The 18,357-nt window shown below is 38.7% G+C and overlaps 1 protein-coding gene across 2 annotated transcripts in view; it reads right to left on the bottom strand.

The window, feature by feature from the left end:
* Nucleotides 1-570: 570 nt before the first annotated feature.
* nmd3 (NMD3 ribosome export adaptor) overlaps nucleotides 571-18,357 on the bottom strand; it is a 65,333-nt gene continuing 47,546 nt past the window's right edge. For both annotated transcript variants that reach the window (XM_043702131.2, XM_043702132.2), the window contains exons 10-16: nucleotides 16,917-17,034; nucleotides 14,089-14,234; nucleotides 12,151-12,263; nucleotides 10,440-10,512; nucleotides 7,604-7,710; nucleotides 2,124-2,194; nucleotides 571-1,340 (exon numbers count right to left, since the gene is read on the bottom strand). In XM_043702131.2, the coding sequence (XP_043558066.1) occupies nucleotides 1,207-1,340; nucleotides 2,124-2,194; nucleotides 7,604-7,710; nucleotides 10,440-10,512; nucleotides 12,151-12,263; nucleotides 14,089-14,234; nucleotides 16,917-17,034 (762 nt within the window). In that variant the 3' untranslated portion in view covers nucleotides 571-1,206. The remainder of the gene's footprint in view (nucleotides 1,341-2,123; nucleotides 2,195-7,603; nucleotides 7,711-10,439; nucleotides 10,513-12,150; nucleotides 12,264-14,088; nucleotides 14,235-16,916; nucleotides 17,035-18,357) is intronic.

Genomic DNA, 18,357 nt, shown 5'->3' on the forward strand with positions numbered 1-18,357 from the left:
TAAATTAATTAAATGGGAATTTCATTTGAAAATTGTGATAAATAAGTTACTTAATTTTGCAATACTCTGGTATTCTAATTAATGCAGTGATTTTCCTACTCTTGAAAATAAAAATCAGCCACATTTTTAAGAGAAACCAGCCTTTGCTAAGTTATAGCTGAGTTACTGGGTTGTGGCTCAAGTTCCACATTAGAGGTCAAAGCGCACAACCTACCATAATTATAGCACTGAAGTAAGGGCACACGGTCAGAGATGTTGTCTTTTGAATGAGGTGTTAAAAACGCCCTGTTTGCTTTCTTACCTGAATGCAAAACAATCCTTGGCAAACACCAAGAAAGTTCACCCTGACTTGGTCAATTTTTATCCTTAAAACATTAAAAATAGACAGATTGAGCTGTTCATTTCACTGCAGTTTGTGGGATGTTATTGCACACAAATTGACAGTTGCATTTCCTGCTTTACGGTGACATGTAATTAGCTTTACTGCATACTGCAATAGTGAAAGCGGTCTTGCAAACACAAGCTCTTTACTCGGGAAGGCAAACACGAAATAAGACAGTGACATACTTCTTTAATCTGGCACTTTTTTATTTTAAGAAGGTTTAATATAATTAGGAATTAGCCATATTCATAACCTCGATGATTCAACAAATCTGCTGTAAAGAGCACATATAGAATTTTTAGTATTTGATATTGTAAGCAGATTCCAGAAACATTATCTTAAAATCTTTGCACATGGAAACAACTCTTAACTTAATCCTTGGTAATAAACAGATACTTTGCAAATACGCTTCAAGTGGAAGTCTCAAAGGTTCAGCAGAAATGAAGTTACATATGTAAGGATGCAAAACGCTTGCCTACATTCTAATTCCAGATTGATCGAGATTATACAATATGTACTTATAATTCATGTCTCACTTGAGTTAAGCGAACAGGGAGCAAGTCATTACCTAGAAATTAATTTATTTACTCGACTTCAATCAATTCCAAGATTAAATGTTATTTTCAGAATAAGAGCATATTAACTGCTGGCTAGACTTGAAGCAGTTCTTAACATCTGAGTTCTGATGCTTCAGAGTGTGGGTAAAGGTCAAAACTTCATGTATATTAAACCCCAGTAAAAGCATCAGATGAGATATAACATATTTAATGTTACCATTATTATGAGCAAATGAATCTGCTTAATCTCAGGAAGGTTTCCTTCACTCATTCAATCATATCTGCTCCTTCACCGCCTGTGGCATCAACAGAAATATGAAGGTCGTCCAGCATCTCTGCTAAACTGATCCGAGGAGCACTATCATCGTCAGTATCACTTTCAACTGGAATTTTTGATGAATCTATGAATAAAAGTTGTTAAAATATAAGATCAAACTTGCATCATATTGTTAACTAATACATTTTGGGCGGCACGGTTAGCACAGTGGTTAGCTCTGCTGCCTCACACTGCCAGAGACCCGAGTTCAATTCCCACCTCAAGCGACTGACTGCGTGGAGTTTGCGCATTCTCCCCGTGTCTGCGTGGGTTTCCTCTGGGTGCTCCGGTTTCCTCCCACAATCCAAAAATGTGCAGGTTAGGTGGATTGGCCACGCTAAATTGCCCATAGTGTTAGGTGAAGGGGTAAATGTAGGGGAATGGGTCTGGGTGGGTTGCGCTTCGGCGAGTCGGTGTGGATTTGTTGGGCTGAAGGGCCTGTTTCCACACTAAGTAATCTAATCTAATCTAATCTAATCTAATCTAATCTAAGAATCATAGCAACAATTCTGCAGACTTGCAACAGATGAAAGTCTTTTTTAAAAAATATATGCATTCGCTATTTGTACTTCAAGATGCAAGTTTCCAAAGGTTTGCGCAAAATTCCCAAGCAAATGATAGCACTCTAGTGCCATCTATGGGTACGTCCTGATAAACAATAGGCACTGCTTTCCAGAAAACTGGACAGATTTCAAGATGTTATTTATCCACAACACGGAGTTAGAACAACAAAATTCTACCATTCAGATTTGGGATGGATTGACAAAATGAAAATAAATTTCAGTGACATACTTCTCTTTTCCTTTATCATAATAACATTAATATCCTTTTAGGTCACTTTTTTTGCATGAATCTCAGTGAAACTCACCACGATAGATATTGACATTCTTCCTAATGATATCGTCATCTTCAAGGTCTTCAAGGAATTCCAAGTATTGCCTACAATATACAGAAATGTGTTATTTCATATACATGGATGGATTTAATAACATAATATTTATGATTTTAAATGAGAAATACTGACGTATGAGCTTGTTCCACCATGGCAATTAAAATAAAAATACGATAACCTGTTGATTCTTGGACAGCAAGAGATAAGGGTGACTATGAAAGCTGTCACATTATTGTAAAAAAAAAAGCTGAACTACTTCCTTCTACTCATTCCATTACTATTAGCATTAAATGACACAGCTGATTCTCAGAAGAGAAGACTGTTCAGCTCCTATAGATGTTTTGCCATGCAAATAACCATGGTTTATCCGTAACCTTTCTCTTCATTTTTTGATGCATTGTGCAGTACACTTGTTGCCCATCCCCAACTTCCTTCAATTGAGTGGCTTAAGGACATTGCGGAGGATAATTATATTAGTGAGCCAGACTTTTTTTTACATTTGATGATAGGTTCATAGTCACTATTATGGAGAGGAACTTTATATTTCTAGATTACATAATTGAATTTAAATTCCACAAGCTGCCCTGGTGTATTTACACCCACATCCCCAGAACTGTGACCTGAGCCTCCAACAACATTACCACTATGTCACCACTTATCCACCACAATGTAGCCTGCCCATCTTTTCTGCATATATTTTGATATTCACATCTAATATTCCATTTCTCAAATTTCAGAAATTCCAACTCATCAAGATTAATTTTTGAATGGATTCCAGATGTCTACTTTCCTTCATGTAAAAAGAAAAGAATTGCTTCAAACTTTTATAACTAAATGGGCGGCACGCTGGCTCAGTGGCTAGCACTGCTACCTCACAGCGCCAGGGACCCAGGTTCGATTCCAGCCTTGGGCGTCGTCTTTATGGAGTTTGCACTTTCTCCCAGTGTCTGCGTGGGTTTCCTCTGGGTGCTCCGATTTCCTCCCACAGTCCAAAGATGTGCAGATCAGGTGAACTGGCCATTCTAAATTGCCCATAGTGTTAGGTGCATTAGTCAGAGGGAAATGGGTCTGGGTGGGTTACTCTTCAGAGAGTCAGTGGGGACGTGTTGGGCACTGTAGAGAATCTCATAGGGTCATAGAGATGTACAGCATGGAAACAGACCCTTCGGTCTGACCCATCCATGCCGACCAGATATCCCAACCTTATCTCGTCCTGCCTGCCAGCACCCGGCCCTATTTCCTTCCAAACCCTTCCTATTCATATACCCATCCAAATGCCGCTTAAATGTTACAATTGTACCAGCCTCCACCAGTTCCTCCGGCAGCTCATTCCATACACGTACCACCCTCTGCGTGAAAATGTTGCCCCTTAGGTCTCTTTTAGATCTTTCCCCTCTCACCCTAAACCTATGCCCTCTAATTCTAGACTCCCCCACCCCAGGGAAAAGACTTTGTCTATTTATCCTATCCATGCCCCTCATAATTTTGTAAACCTCTATAAGGTCACCCCTCAGCCTTCGACGCTCCAGGGAAAACAGCCCCAGCCTGTTCAGCCTCTCCTTGTAGCTCAAATCCTCCAAACCTGGCAACATCCTTGTAAATCTTTTCTGAACCCTTTCAAGTTTCACATCTTCCCAACAGGAAGGAGACCAGAATTGCACCAATGTCCTGTACAGCCGCAACATGACCTCCCAATTTCTGTACTCAATATTCTGACCAATAAAAGAAAGCATACCAAACGCCTTCTTCACTATCCTATCTACCTGCAACTCCAGAGGACACAGCTTAAAAATACGGGGTAGACCATTTAGGACAGAGATGAGGAGAAATTTCTTCACCCAGAGAGTGATGGCTGTGGGGAATGCTCTGCCCCAGAGGGCTGTGGAGGCCCAGTCTCTGGATTCATTTAAGAAAGAGTTGGATACGAGCTCTCAAGGATAGTGGAATCAAGGGTTATGGAGATAAGGCAGGTACAGGGTACTGATTAAGGATGATCAGCCATGATCATATTGAATGGTGGTGCAGGCTCGAAGGGCAGAATGGCCTACTCCTGCACCTATTGTCTATTGTCCACTTTCAAGGAGCTATGAACCTGCACTCCAAGGTCTCTTTGTTCAGCAATACTCTCTAGGAGCTTACCATTAAGTGCATAAGTCCTGCTAAGATTTGCTTTCCCAAAATGCAGCACCTCACATTTATCTGAATTAAACTCCATCTGCCACTTCTCAGCCCATTGGCCCATCTGGTCCAGATCCTGTTGTAATGTGGGGTAACCTTCTTCGCTGTCCACTATACCTCCAATTTTGGTGTCATCTGCAAACTTACTAACTGTACTTCTTATGCTCGCATCCAAATCATTTATGTAAATGACAAAAAGTAGAGGACCCAGCACCAATCCTTGTGGCACTGCACTGGTCACAGGCCTCCAGTCTGAAAAATAACCCTCCTCCGCCACCCTCTGTCTTCTACCTTTCAGCCAGTTCTGTATCCAAATGGCTAGTTCTCCCTTTATTCCGTGAGATCTAACCTTGCTAATCAGTCTCCCATGGGGAACCTTGTCAAATGCCTTACTGAAGTCCATATAGATCAATCTACTGCTCTGCCCTCATCAACCTTCTTTGTTACTTCTTCAAAAAACTCAATCAAGTTTGTGAGACATGATTTCCCACGCACAAAGCCATGCTGACTATCCCTAATCAGTCCTTGCCTTTCCAAATACATGTACATCCTATCCCTCAGGATTTCCTCCAACAACTGCCCACCACTGATGTCAGGCTCACTGGTCTATAGTTCCCTGGCTTGTCCTTACCACCCTTCTTAAACAGTGGCACCACTTTAGCCAACCTCCAGTCTTCCGGCACCTCACCTGTGACTATCGATGATACAAATATCTCAGCAAGAGGCCCGGCAATTACTTCTCTAGCTTCCCACAGAGTTCTAGGGTACACCTGATCAGATCTTAGGGATTTATCCACCTTTATGCATTTCAAGACATCCAGCATTTTGCAAGGTGTCACCCATCTATTTCGCTACTTTCTATATCTTCCATATTGTTTTCCACAGTAAATACTGATGCAAAATACTTGTTTAGTATCTCCCCTATTTTCTGCTGCACTACACAAAGGCTGCCTTGCTGATCTTTGAGGGGCCCTATTCTCTCCCTAGTTACCTTTTTTCCTTAATGTATTTGTAAAATCCCTTTGGATTCTCCTTAAGTGTATTTGCCAAAGCTATCTCATGTCCCCTCTTTTCCCTCCTGATTTCCCTCTTCAGCATACTCCTACTGCCTTTATACTCTAAGGATTCACTCCATCTATCCTGTCTATACCTTACATATGCTTCCTTCTTTTTCTTAACCAAACCCTCAATTTCTTTAGTCATCCAACATTCCCTATACCTACCAGCCTTTCCTTTCATCCTAACAGGAATATGGTTTCTCTGGATTCTCGTCATCTCATTTCTGAAGGCTTCCCATTTTCCAGCCATCCATTTACCTGTGAACATCTGCACCCAATCAGCTTTTGAAAGTTCTTGCCTAAATACCGTCAAAATTGGCCTTTCCCCAATTTAGAACCTCAACTTTTAGACCTGGTCTATCTAACCTAAATCTAGCTGAATTTTCAAGATTATGCCCACGTTCTGGCTTTCCCCAAAGGCAACAGTACTTATACCTTTAAATCTCTTCCATTTTAATTCCCGCTCAAATCATCCTTTAAACAGTTAGACTCAACGGAAAGCAAGTCAAATTTAGTAAACGGTATCGCAAGGATGCGTCAGCACTGCAAACTCACCTCGGACAACACACCTATTTGAATACCATACTCAGATAGGGTCTGAACAAAGTTCTCTGAATAGCTAAACAATCTAATGCCTTCAGATAAAAGCCAACATTGCATGAACCTTCTGGATTACTTCCACACTTAAAACTAATTCAGTAGACAACAATCGCTGTTGCTTTTTAGCTCCTCGTCTCCCACTAAGAAAACTTCTGAAAAGACATCTTGAAAATAAAATTTATTTTATTATAAGTAAATCCATTCAGTTCCTATAGTTTACTTTGCAATGCCAGAATGTAGCCAGTTTTCCATTGTGATAACAGATGCTTGATTATTTAACAAGTCTAGCATGCTTAATGACCTGTGGAAAAAAATGAACGAGAAAGATCTTCTTTATATACCATTATAATACATATGGATTTTGCAGACAGTGACAAATTAACTGCACCTTTTGCTGATTTTGAAGAAAATTCCTCAAAAGGTCTGATGACTTGATACGCTAATTTCCCTTTACCCAGTGCTGATATCAATTTGGCACCAAGGCAAGAGGTTCACAAAGCATGCAGCAGCTGTGATATCATCAAGCAAGGTCAGCAACCAATCATAACTGTTTCAGGGACAGCAACACAAGTGATAAAAATCACAACATTTTCAGTTTACTGTTACAGATAGCAAAATAAATGGGCAGGGCATACAGATGGGATTAAGATAGAAGCTGAAACGTCAAATAAACTTCTAAAAATCATTTAATGTTGGATTGATCACAATGGAGAAATTTGACTTTTAACAAATATTCACCTACTCTTCCAGGGCATTATGAACCTTAGTACCCTATTAAAAATCCAGTGAAACTACATGCAACAAAGTCCAACGATGTCAAGCTATTTTACAGCAAGGCTAAGAGCTTAAAATAACAAATAACATTAGTTCAGTGACTCCTAATTGGTTTAATTCTGGGAGAGCTTAACGATCTGGAGAAGCTTAGAATCACTTGTCAGCAACTTCTGGATTCCAATATGTACTAGCACAACTTGCCACCAGTTTCACAATAACAACAAAATCTAGCTTTAGTGTCATTATAACTGAAAAGTTCGAAATTTTATGAATGGAAACTATTGTACTGAACAATTTTTTTTACTTCATCCAGATAAAATCATTTTTAAAATTGGTCTCAATAAATATCTAAACATATGGCAAAACAGCTCAAGGTTAGCACTGTATAGCACTTCTGTAAAGGAACTTTGCATGCATGTGTCCAATTATCTCTTTGAATTTAAATTCTTTCAAAAAATTAAATGGTGAATTTTATTGGTACAACTCCTGGGTTTCCAAAAGAAAAAGCATGAATGATCTGACTTTGTACACACGGTAAGAGCATAATCAGGGCGTAACAAAAAAAATCTTGCACATATATACATTCCAACAGGCAACATTTTCCAACAAATGTTTGGGTTGGCCAATTTAGATTTGATACTGCAGCTTTAAGGAACACATTTTCATTTGTTTTAAAGTTACTTTGAAAGTAATAGCCCCATAAATATATTGTGATCTGACAAGAAAAACAAGACCATATTCAAACAAAAACAAACATTGCTGGAAAAGCTCAGCAGATCTGGCAGAATCTGTGGACAGAAATCAGAGTAACATTTCAGATTGAGTGACCCTTCCTCAGAACCATACCTTTCATCATCTGTGCCCATGTCGTCATGATCCTTGTCCAATTCTTTAAGCTTCCAGTTCCTCCGATGTTGCCTCCTACCCCGATCAAAGCTCTTTTTAATCAATACCTAGAGGAAAATGGATTATAGGTTAACAGACATTAACTAGTCAATTATTTATAGATATTCACATTGATCGATGTAACAAAACAGGACATAGGAACTAAAGTAGGTCATTTAGCTGCTGAGCCTGTCCCATCATTCAATACAATCATGGCTGACTGAATGTTCTAATGCTTTTTTTAAAAAAGAAATATTCATTCACATTTATATTCATTCATTTAATAAATGGGCTAGTATTCATTGCCTATCCCAGAGGACAGTTAAGAGTCAACCACATTGTTGTGGGTCTGGAGTTATATACTCTGGAGTAGGCTAGACCAGGTAAGGATGGCAGTTTCCTTCCCTAAAGGACATTAGCGAGCCAGCTGAGTTTTTCCAACAATTGACAATGGATTCACAGTCATCACTGGACTCTTGATTCCAGAATTTTATTGAATTTAAATTCCACCATCTGCCATGGCAGGATTCAAACTTGGGTCCCCAGAACATTACCTGAGTCGCTGAATTAATAATCCAGTGATAATAATACTAGGCCACCACTTCCCCAAAATATATGGCTATGTAGCTCAAGGTTTTACCCACACTGTCTCCTTAAGTCTATATGCCACTGGTAATCAGAAATCTATCCATCTCAACCTTAAACATACACACTCAATGACTGAGCTTCCATTGCTGTGTCTATGGTAAATAATTCTTTATAAAATTTCTAGTACTTTTCGCCACTAATGCAAGGCTAACAGATCTGCAGTAACCAGGTTTCTCTCTTGTGCCCTTTTTAAAAGTTAGGGTAGCATTTGCTATCTTCCAATCTGCAGAAATCATTCTAGAATTGATAGAATTTTCTAAAATAATCATCAACACATCAAGTATCTCTTTAGCCACCTCTTTCAACAGTCTGGGATGTAGATGAAAAATAAAAATATTTCACTTGAAAACCTTGAGTTGAAATCATTTAAGTAAAAGAACTGTGGATCCTGAAGATCTGAAACAAAAGAGGGACTGAAATGTTAACACTGCTTTCTCTCCACAGATTCTGCCAGACCTATTGAGTTTCTCTAGCAATTTCTGTTTTTGTTTAAAGTCAGTTAGCTTATTTAAGTTCACTGAATAATGAGCACTGCATGCTCCAAACTACTCAAACTTTGATTGTTAGGAAAGGCTAAAAAAAGTATTAATTGAACCACAACATACAAAAGTGTCCCTAAAATAATTTATAATTATGCAATAAAAAAAGGAGAAAATGAAAACAAAAATAGTTGCACTAATGCCAATCAAAAACAAGTCAAAGAAAACTGAGAAAGTAAATCACATGTCCTCAACTGATGACCATAATGAGGACAATGTAAGGAACATAAAGTACACTAGATTGTTGGTCCAGATTGGTACAATATGCAAAAACTTCCTGCAGTAAAAAAAAATGTAAAATAACCACACTGTCCAATACTAAGAACAAGAAAATTATTACACTGAACTGTTGATATAATATTTTGAAAGAAGAATAAATTTGGCACACAACTATCTGGAAAATAAATGGGTAGAACTTTTAACTTTATTAAAAATGTTGAGATCCTCTCGCAATTCTTGGAGAGGAAGCAGAGTCAACGTTTCTGGTTCAGTGAACCTTCTTCAGATCAGTTCTGGAGAAGGGTCGCTGTGCCTGAAACGTTAATTGTTTTCTCTCCACAGATGCTATCAGACCTGAATTTTTCCTAAACCAGAAACAGAAATTGCTGACTCCCAGCATCAACAGTTCTTTGATTTTTTTTCTTCTCACCTTCCTTCAGAAACAAAACATTTGTGCCAGCCAACTCTCATGGGTGTTTAGATTAGATTAGATTAGATTACAGCGTGGAAACAGGCCCTTCGGCCCAACAAGTCCACACCGCCCCGCCGAAGCACAACCCACCCATGCCCCTACATTTACCCCTTACCTGACACTACGGGCAATTTAGCATGGCCAATTCATCTAACCTGCACATCTTTGGACTGTGGGAGGAAACCGGAGCACCCGGAGGAGACACGGGGAGAACGTGCAAACTCCACACAGTCAGTCGCCTGAGGCGGGAATTAAACCCGGGTCTCAGGCGCTGTGAGGCAGCAGTGCTAATCACTGTGCCACCGTGCCCCCCCCCCCCCCCACTGTTTACTACTCACATAAACAGCAGGATCAGTGCTATCTGCTTTTTATACTTATTCACATCCTGGAGAACACAAACCTCAAAACAACTAGTCTGATCATCCTTCAAGTATAGCCTGCCCTGCATTTGGTGCAGTCTGTAGGTCACCATTCCTTCACTGTCACTGCATCAATATCCTAGAATTCCCTTAAACCGTAGCACAAGGACAATAGCAATTCATGAAGGCTCATCATTGTCCAGGGCTGAAAATAACTGCAACTTTGCCATGTTCAAGAATAAAATAAGTTTCAAATATTAACTGTAATGGTTTCTTCACATTTTAAAATGAGCACTAATTAAGGGAGAAACCAAATTAGTCAAAAGCTTTTGGATCAGAGTTTAACAGTGGAGCATTTTCAGCATATTGTTCACTATTACCAGTATGATGTTTAATTTGTTAATAGGGATACACAGCCACTGAATAACTCCCATCACAACATTCAGTTTAAGAATACATTCACTTCCTTTTTCCAAAAAAACTAAATTTTATCTTTAAAAGCTCCACATTTACCAAAGTATTTATATTCTTTTAAAATATTGCATGAGGATGTTTCTTACCACATCAGGAATATGTTGAGCATTCATTTTGTTCACACACTCATCATTGAGGTTTGAATTAACTAAATCAAACCTAGAAATTAAAAATATTATTATTCATATGTTTCAGCACCCATACACAAACAATTCAATCACCACTTAATTCAGCAAACAATAGCTTTCATACAACCAAACATTTATTCTAAATACTTCCAGAGCTGCTTTAGCCATTTAAATTTGTTCAGCCATGTGTTAATTTGCTATTCCCCCATGAATATTGTTACAACTGAAGTTGGTGGGGTGCACTGATTCCTTTCTAACCCCAATCCTCCAATGGACAACAAATTTTAAATTGACCCTAACTTGAGAGCGGCATGGTGGCTCGGTGGTTTGCACTGCTGCCTCATAGTAGCAGGACCCTGATTTGATTCCAGTCTCAGGCAACGGTCTGTATGGAGTTTACACGTTCTCCCCCCAGCTGTGTGGGTTTCCTCCTGGTGCCCCAGTTTCTTCCCACAGTCCAAAGATGTGCAGGTTAGGTAGATTGCCATGCTAATTTGCCATAGTATCCAGGGTTGTGTTGGTTAGGTGGGTTAACCATGGGAAATGCAAGGTTACTGGGATAGGATAGGAGTGTGGACTTGGGTGGTATGCTTGATGACTTGATGAGCTGAATGGTTTGCTTCTACACTGTAGGGTTCTATATTCTGGTGATATGGGCAATTATAAAAAGGTTCTTGACTGTGTCTCGTTTAGCATTAGAAACAATTCGGCCAGGTTGCCTTCATAAAGAATTTGCAGTTAATCACAGACAAAACTGATATAACTATGCACAAAACATCAAATTGTGGGATCCAGATAGCTTGCACTGCAAGATCAAATCTAGAACATAACAGCAACAATATTTTAGGTGATTTAGGATGCCCTAAATTTTTTTTTAAATCTATTTTTCTAATCAACCTGTTCACAGATATTATTACACACATCTGGTGCAGTGGGGGTTGAACCTGGGCCTCCCAGACCAGGGTAGGGACATTACCTCCACACCACACAAACGCCCCTGAAGCATGACTGTAGATGCTATTGATATGGGTGTAATTGAACAAAGACCTGTAGTTTCTTGTAACTTTAGTGAGTATAGGAGTCAGACAGAAAAGTAAAATTAAGCTGAGTGTTATCCAAAGTATTACTGACTGGTGGAGCAAGCTCAATGCATCACATGGTCCTTTTTTTAAATGTTTTTACAAATGAAAATCGCTGACAGACTTCAGTGGCATTCACAACACCACCACTTAGTGGCCGTTGGACACCAATTACAATTCAAGAGGCAACATTTGGTAAAGTACTAGTAGTTTTCCTATTCTAAATAATGGCATGACTGAAAAATAATGAAACATGAAGGAACACTGTTGATGGAAAACTCAACATTTGCAAAATGTTTAATGTTAAATATTAAAAATGAGTTTAAAAGGTGCTTTGCACTTCATGAATATAGATTAAAGTTAATGAATGTTAAATGAGTAACTTGTGAAAGAAAACAATACATTCACAGATTTTAATGCATTTTAAAACATGCTTCACATTATATTGCAACAAAGAGAATTCACATCTTAACTCTTACAAATTCACACAGCTACACCAAAAAAAACCAAAAATCAACATCCGTGGGCAAAAATCGCACATCTGCAATTTTAACTATGACTATTAAAATAAAATATAGGAAATTACTGACCCCAACACCAGATCCCCGCAATTAAGCAAATGCCCCAAATGAGTACGGCAATGGTACTGTTGGTCAGTGTTCATCTCTGATGTTTTCTGTACCCAGACCTCAGCCAATGTGTGCTAGAATGAAAATTGAAAAAAATAAGTTATAAGCAAAATCAATGTGATAATTTGAATTCCCCTAGAATGTGGTAATTCTTTCCCCTAGAAGATAATTTTAGCTACAGGGAACAATAAAAAGGTACTGCAATACATGACATTTTCATATGTCACAGAAATCACAACCACAACTGTCACAAAGCAGGATGTTATTCTGCCCAATGTGTTTACACAATCTTCCATTGGCACTCAGTCATACAGCTCATTCATAATGTATTTTCCTCAAACCTTTGCACACTGGATGATTACACGAAGAAATGATGCCCCACTGAATGCCCTCAATTTAGTCTGCCTCTACCATCTATATTTCACATCCAAAAATGAATTGAGAGAAAGTGTTTTGCTCAAGTGAATGCAAAACACTTCAAAACTTGGCCCTCTCTCTTTCAATTTTCTTATGAGCATGAACAGTTTTCCCCTAACTACTCTATCCAGACTTCTCAAGAGTTTGAAAATGTCTATCAGATGGTCTTTTAGGCTTCTTCTCGACAACAACAGTCTCACCCTCTATCTATCCTCGTGACTGAACTCTTTCATCCATGGAACCACTTTTGTAAATCTCTTCTTCACATTCTATTTACTCTTATTTATTTTTATATTTACTTTAATGTATTCATGATTACAACAAAAAAATCAGAGGTAAGTCCTGCAAATGTTATGCAGCTGCAATAGTACAATATAAGAAAATGTATAAAAGGTTTGCTAATGGCATACAAAGCAACTGAACACATTTTTGCTACTTTTTGAAATAAATAATTAGGCTCATGTGTTGCATTATAATACTGGAGCATTACTTTCCTAACTGCAGCGCAAAGAAGTTTCTCAAATAAAAGCAAAACACTACAGATGCTGGAGATCAAAAATTAAAACAAGGTGATGGAGAAAGAAACAAAGTTAATGCTTTGAATCCAATATGCTCTTTTTTTTTAAAAAAAAACCATTCCCTATTCTCCAATGTGAACACCCAAATGCACTGAAGCACTGAATTTAAGGCAGACCTTGTATTATCGACATCTACTTGGATGCTATGAAACTGTTAAAAATAGCAAAGTATGAATAATAGAGAGCTGCACATATAATACAATACATTCTCTGTATCTGCAAAACCATGAATTGCAAATTCGCCAGCTGCACCAAAAAATAACAAAAATCTAAATCGTTGGCAAAGATCGTGCATCTGCGATTTTAAAGCCATTTTCAAAATGAGCTCTGCAATCGCAAATTTCATCATTCGCAAGGGTTGTCAAGAACAGAACCCTTATAGATACACAGGAATGACTGCATAGATTTGTTCAATAGCAAAATTTCTCCAAGTAATTCCTGCATAATTTCATTATCAACCGGTGGTTTTGGTCATTGTGGGGAGGGTGCTCTCAATGCAATATGAGAAAAAGTGTCTGATATATGTAAAAGACAGCAGAGCACGATTTTTAAAAATCCTTTTATTCCTCCAAGTGTTTGCTGACTCCAACGATCCGCCAATAATTACTGTAAATTCATACCTCAAAAAGCCAACTCCAAAACAAATTTAAGAAACTACTTTGCTTGACACGGTTTTGAAAACATATACGCTTTCATTCAAATATTTTTTTGTGTGTATTTGCTAGCTTTTAATTGCTTTCTTAAAAAAAATCTATGACATTTATCCCTTTTACCAAAAATAGTGCTGACAATACAACGGAAAACTCCACTTTTCCAAATGTTCCTTTCTGCAAAGGGATGTGGCTTTCTTACATGCCAAATGGAAAGAAAATCACACCTTTTCAAAGGTGATCTCTTTACTTACTCTGGTGGATATTGTGCCTGCACCAGGAACACGCTTGCAGTCTCCAACTATGTCAATATCCATTACAATAAACTCCTCCAGCTGTCCAGGCTGATAGAGGCTGTAAAAGGGGTAGCGCCAATAAGTAGAGCCATCAATTTCAGCAACTGCAAGTAATAACAAAAAGGTAAATTTCAATCTTTGCCATCGTATATTGTAACAGGAGTTCAATTATGCCACATGGTCTGCCTGAAGGCTAGTCCTAGTCTCACTGTTTGACAATTCTTCATATGGAATTGTTTTCTTGTCAGCTTTTGTCAAGAATAGTTTGCCATTGTCTGTCAGTCGAGGCAAGGCTAGAAGGCAGGTCCCAAGTCTATAATCAGCCAGAAGAAAAGAAAACTCAGTATTGATGTTATTCTCAACCACAAGATACCCATCTAGTCAACTGAACTAACCAAAAGAAAGTACAGCTAAATGAAATACAAAATAATGTAAAACAAAACAATTTGACACTTTAAAACTTTAAGCCACACAGATGATTTGGAGCCCAAGGAAGTTGTTAATTTAACAAAAGATTCAGATGCCAAATTGAAAGAGAATAATGTTCATTTTTGAGACCCAGTCAGTTGAGGTGTCAGAGTCAATGCTGATCATTCCTTCCACATACATCTTCCAGGAAATGATATTGGAAATTGAGACAGACTTGAGCTTACCCTGGATCAACCACATTAGGAGCAACTGTAATAACTATATAACTGAATGTGATCACTAACTCAGCACAAAGCACTGGATAAATACATGAGCTGAAAAGCTAGGAAGGTCCCAAAGCCACCTCATTAAGCACTAATGGCATATTTACTCAGAAACAACCATGAATTACACCTCATTGTGAGCAGTGTTTCAATTACGAGCCACTTTTCACCACTTGGTTCACCCCATTCAATGCAATTGCAATGTTATGCTACATCAGTTTAAATTACTGTCAGCCAAACTACATTTCCCTTACAAATCTAATCCAACATACATAGATATTCAGGCTGAACCTTTGATTAGAGATTGTCAGAATCCCTTCATTGCATACAACCTTCAATTTCTTTTAAAACAGGTTGATGGGCTCAACCAATGAATCATTAATGCTGCATCGTGGTTCAACTCTGCAATAATTACAATTCTAGGGCAGACACCAGCATATATATAAAACTTCTACTATGTATTAAAATTGGCCTTGTTCTGATCAGACTCTGGGATAAGATGAAAAATAATTGTTAACTGTCAGTGTGTACCTGCAGCAGTAGTACATCTGTATATAAAACTTCACATGATCGACTTTAAATCAGTCACATTGACATTAAGTGAAAAGCTTTGGCATCGATGACCTGATAGTAGGATCGTAGCTCTACAAATTCAATTATCTCTATCAGTTTACATCAGGATAGAGACAAATAAAAACTGTCTCCCCACCGGAATGTCAAGAAACTAAGCCAACAATTTTACCAATAGTAAGAAAATGTATAAATCACAACTTGCACTTCTTTTCAAAGTCCACTCACTCCATATTCGAGGCGCATACAATTAGGCCAGCCTAAGGTACATAATAGCTTACAATTTCTACTCTCTTAAAAAAGGAACATTTTTTCAGCCATTCTCTCATGGTTTCAAATCCTCCATTGTGGCCACAGCACAGAGGAATGACACAGCTGCTTACAAACATAACCTGCTGATTCCATCAGTATCTGCATGTAGACTCGCTAAAAGCAATCTTCCGTTCTACACTTCCACACATGGCTGCCCTTGAATGAAAAATATCTTGTTATGGAGATTTGCCAGTATGTAGCACCTGCACAGATACAAAATATATAATGTCCCTGTGAAAGCTTTAATTTGAAGGTCACCTTCATTCTTAAGTGGTTGCTTCCCATTGCTGAGAATTTAAGTACCAGCCAGAGCTTTCTGTCGAGATGGATCTTTGAGGGCTTCTTTTGCCAGTGCAAGGTCTTTCCTCCCTCGCAAATGTTATAGTCACAGTGAGTTCAATGATTCATTAGCGAAGTCTTTTTTGTGATAACTATTAAGGGCACCAACATACGATTTATAAGTTTCCAAATATACTGCAATTACCCAGACCATAACTCTCCTCTAACATTAATAAAAAGGTAAATATGGGAACTCTAATCTATTACATTCCACATTAAATCTCAGCACCTGGGAGAAAGCAGATTATATTACCATCACCTTATTCCCCAACAAGAAAAGAAGATTGCACTGGATTAAGGCACAGAACTTCATCACAAGTCCACTGTCACCTGCTAATTAGACCCACGAGCTATTTTTGACATAGAGAGCAATTTGAGAAGATTGCAGCTATCTTTTTTTCATAATTTTCATGTTTCCACACCTCCCACTCCACCTTACCCCTTTCTCATGTGAAATATAATTATTCCCCTCTCACTAATCTACAAGTTGTATTAGATCTCAAATCTCCATCTGAAATGCAAGAGGGGATCAACTAACTTATAATGCTACGATTTTATTGAATTATAGTAACTAATCATATTTAAAAAGAGTCAATTTTGAACTTATTGGCTTATTCAGATTATTCTAATTTCCAGGTGATATCTCTGTACACTAAACCACTCAGCCAATTCAAACACCAATTCCAAACGGAGTTTAGCAAGCCACCAGACAAGCCAAAGTATTCCCAATAATTTACCGCAGTACTAAGATGTAAAAACAAATACCATCAATGATCTCTACAATTTAAATACTGTAGAATATAAATTCATGTAAACAAAATTATTTGCCAATTTGCAGCACAAATTGCAGGCAGAAGTACTGCAGAAACTTACTCTGCAAGCTGTTAGGATCAATGAGGTGTATTGTACTAGTCACCCGAACACACACACAGATCTGACTTATGTTTCCAAGGCTGTGTGCTAGTCGTAATGGCAAGCATACTAAATTGTCCTGTGGAAAAAAAGGAGAAATTTAAATTAAACCTTCTTGGAATATCTTTGTTCTGAAATGTTTAGTGGATCATTTCAATTTTTCTTCATTATTCACCACAATCGAAACTGAGTTATTAAATATATTTTATGTTATAACCACAAATGCAATTTTCTCCCCAATATACAGGATTGTATTCATGAGCTGAGATTAATCTTTCCTTTAAAAAAAACTGTTTTATAATTTTCTGCTAGAGTTATTGATCAGTACACACTGGCAATCATACAAACTAAATGATTTCTAAATGTAACCTAAGAAGTGCACGTTAGAATGAACAATTGCTAGAAATCAACTATGTGACAATGGAAAAATGTATTCGCCACACACTTAGCATATCCAGTAAAAGAACAAACATCATAGACATGAGTAATCTATTATAGCACGAACATATTATACTAAATTTTATGAACAGTTGTAACATATTACAGTAACATTATTCATGGATATTTACATTCATTCATGAGATGTGGGCTTCATTGGCTAGGCAGCGTTTATTGCCTGCCCCTAATTGTCCTTGAGGTAATGATGGTGAGCTGCCCCTTGAACACCAGAGGCGTTCTGTCCTTGTTACAGTTGGAGGGGTGGGGTCTGAGGGCGGAAGTGCGGGATATGGATGAGATGCGTTGGAGGGCATCTTTAACCACGTGGGAAGGGAAATTGCGGTCTCTAAAGAAGGAGGCCATCTGGTGTGTTCTATGGTGGAACTAGCCCTCCTGGGAGCAGATACGGCAGAGGCGGAGGAATTGGGAATACAGGATGGCAAGGACAGAACGCCCCTGGTGCTCACCTTCCACCCTACCAACCTTCACATAAACCAAATCATCCGCTGACATTTCCGCCACCTCCAAAAAGACCCCACCACCAGGGATATATTTCCGTCTCCACCCCTTTCCACCTTCCGCAAAGACCGTTCCCTCCGTGACTACCTGGTCAGGTCCACGCCCCCCTACTACCCACCCTCCCATCCTGGCACTTTCCCCTGCCACCGCAGGAACTGTAAAACCTGTGCCCACACCTCCTCCCTCACCTCTATCCAAGCCCCTAACGGAGCCTTCCATATCCATCAAAGTTTTACCTGCACATCCACTAATATCATTTATTGCATCCGTTGGTCCCGATGCGGTCTCCTCTACATTGGGGAGACTGGGCGCCTCCTAGCAGAGCGCTTTAGGGAACATCTCCGAGACACCCGCACCAATCAACCAAACCGCCCCGTGGCCCAACATTTCAACTCCCCCTCCCACTCTGCCGAGGACATGGGAGGTCCTGGGCCTCCTTCACCGC

Source organism: Chiloscyllium plagiosum, unplaced genomic scaffold (assembly GCF_037043375.1).
Source record: "Chiloscyllium plagiosum isolate Xiang-an unplaced genomic scaffold, Cpla_swu_hap1 HiC_scaffold_13, whole genome shotgun sequence".
NCBI lineage: Eukaryota > Metazoa > Chordata > Chondrichthyes > Orectolobiformes > Hemiscylliidae > Chiloscyllium > Chiloscyllium plagiosum.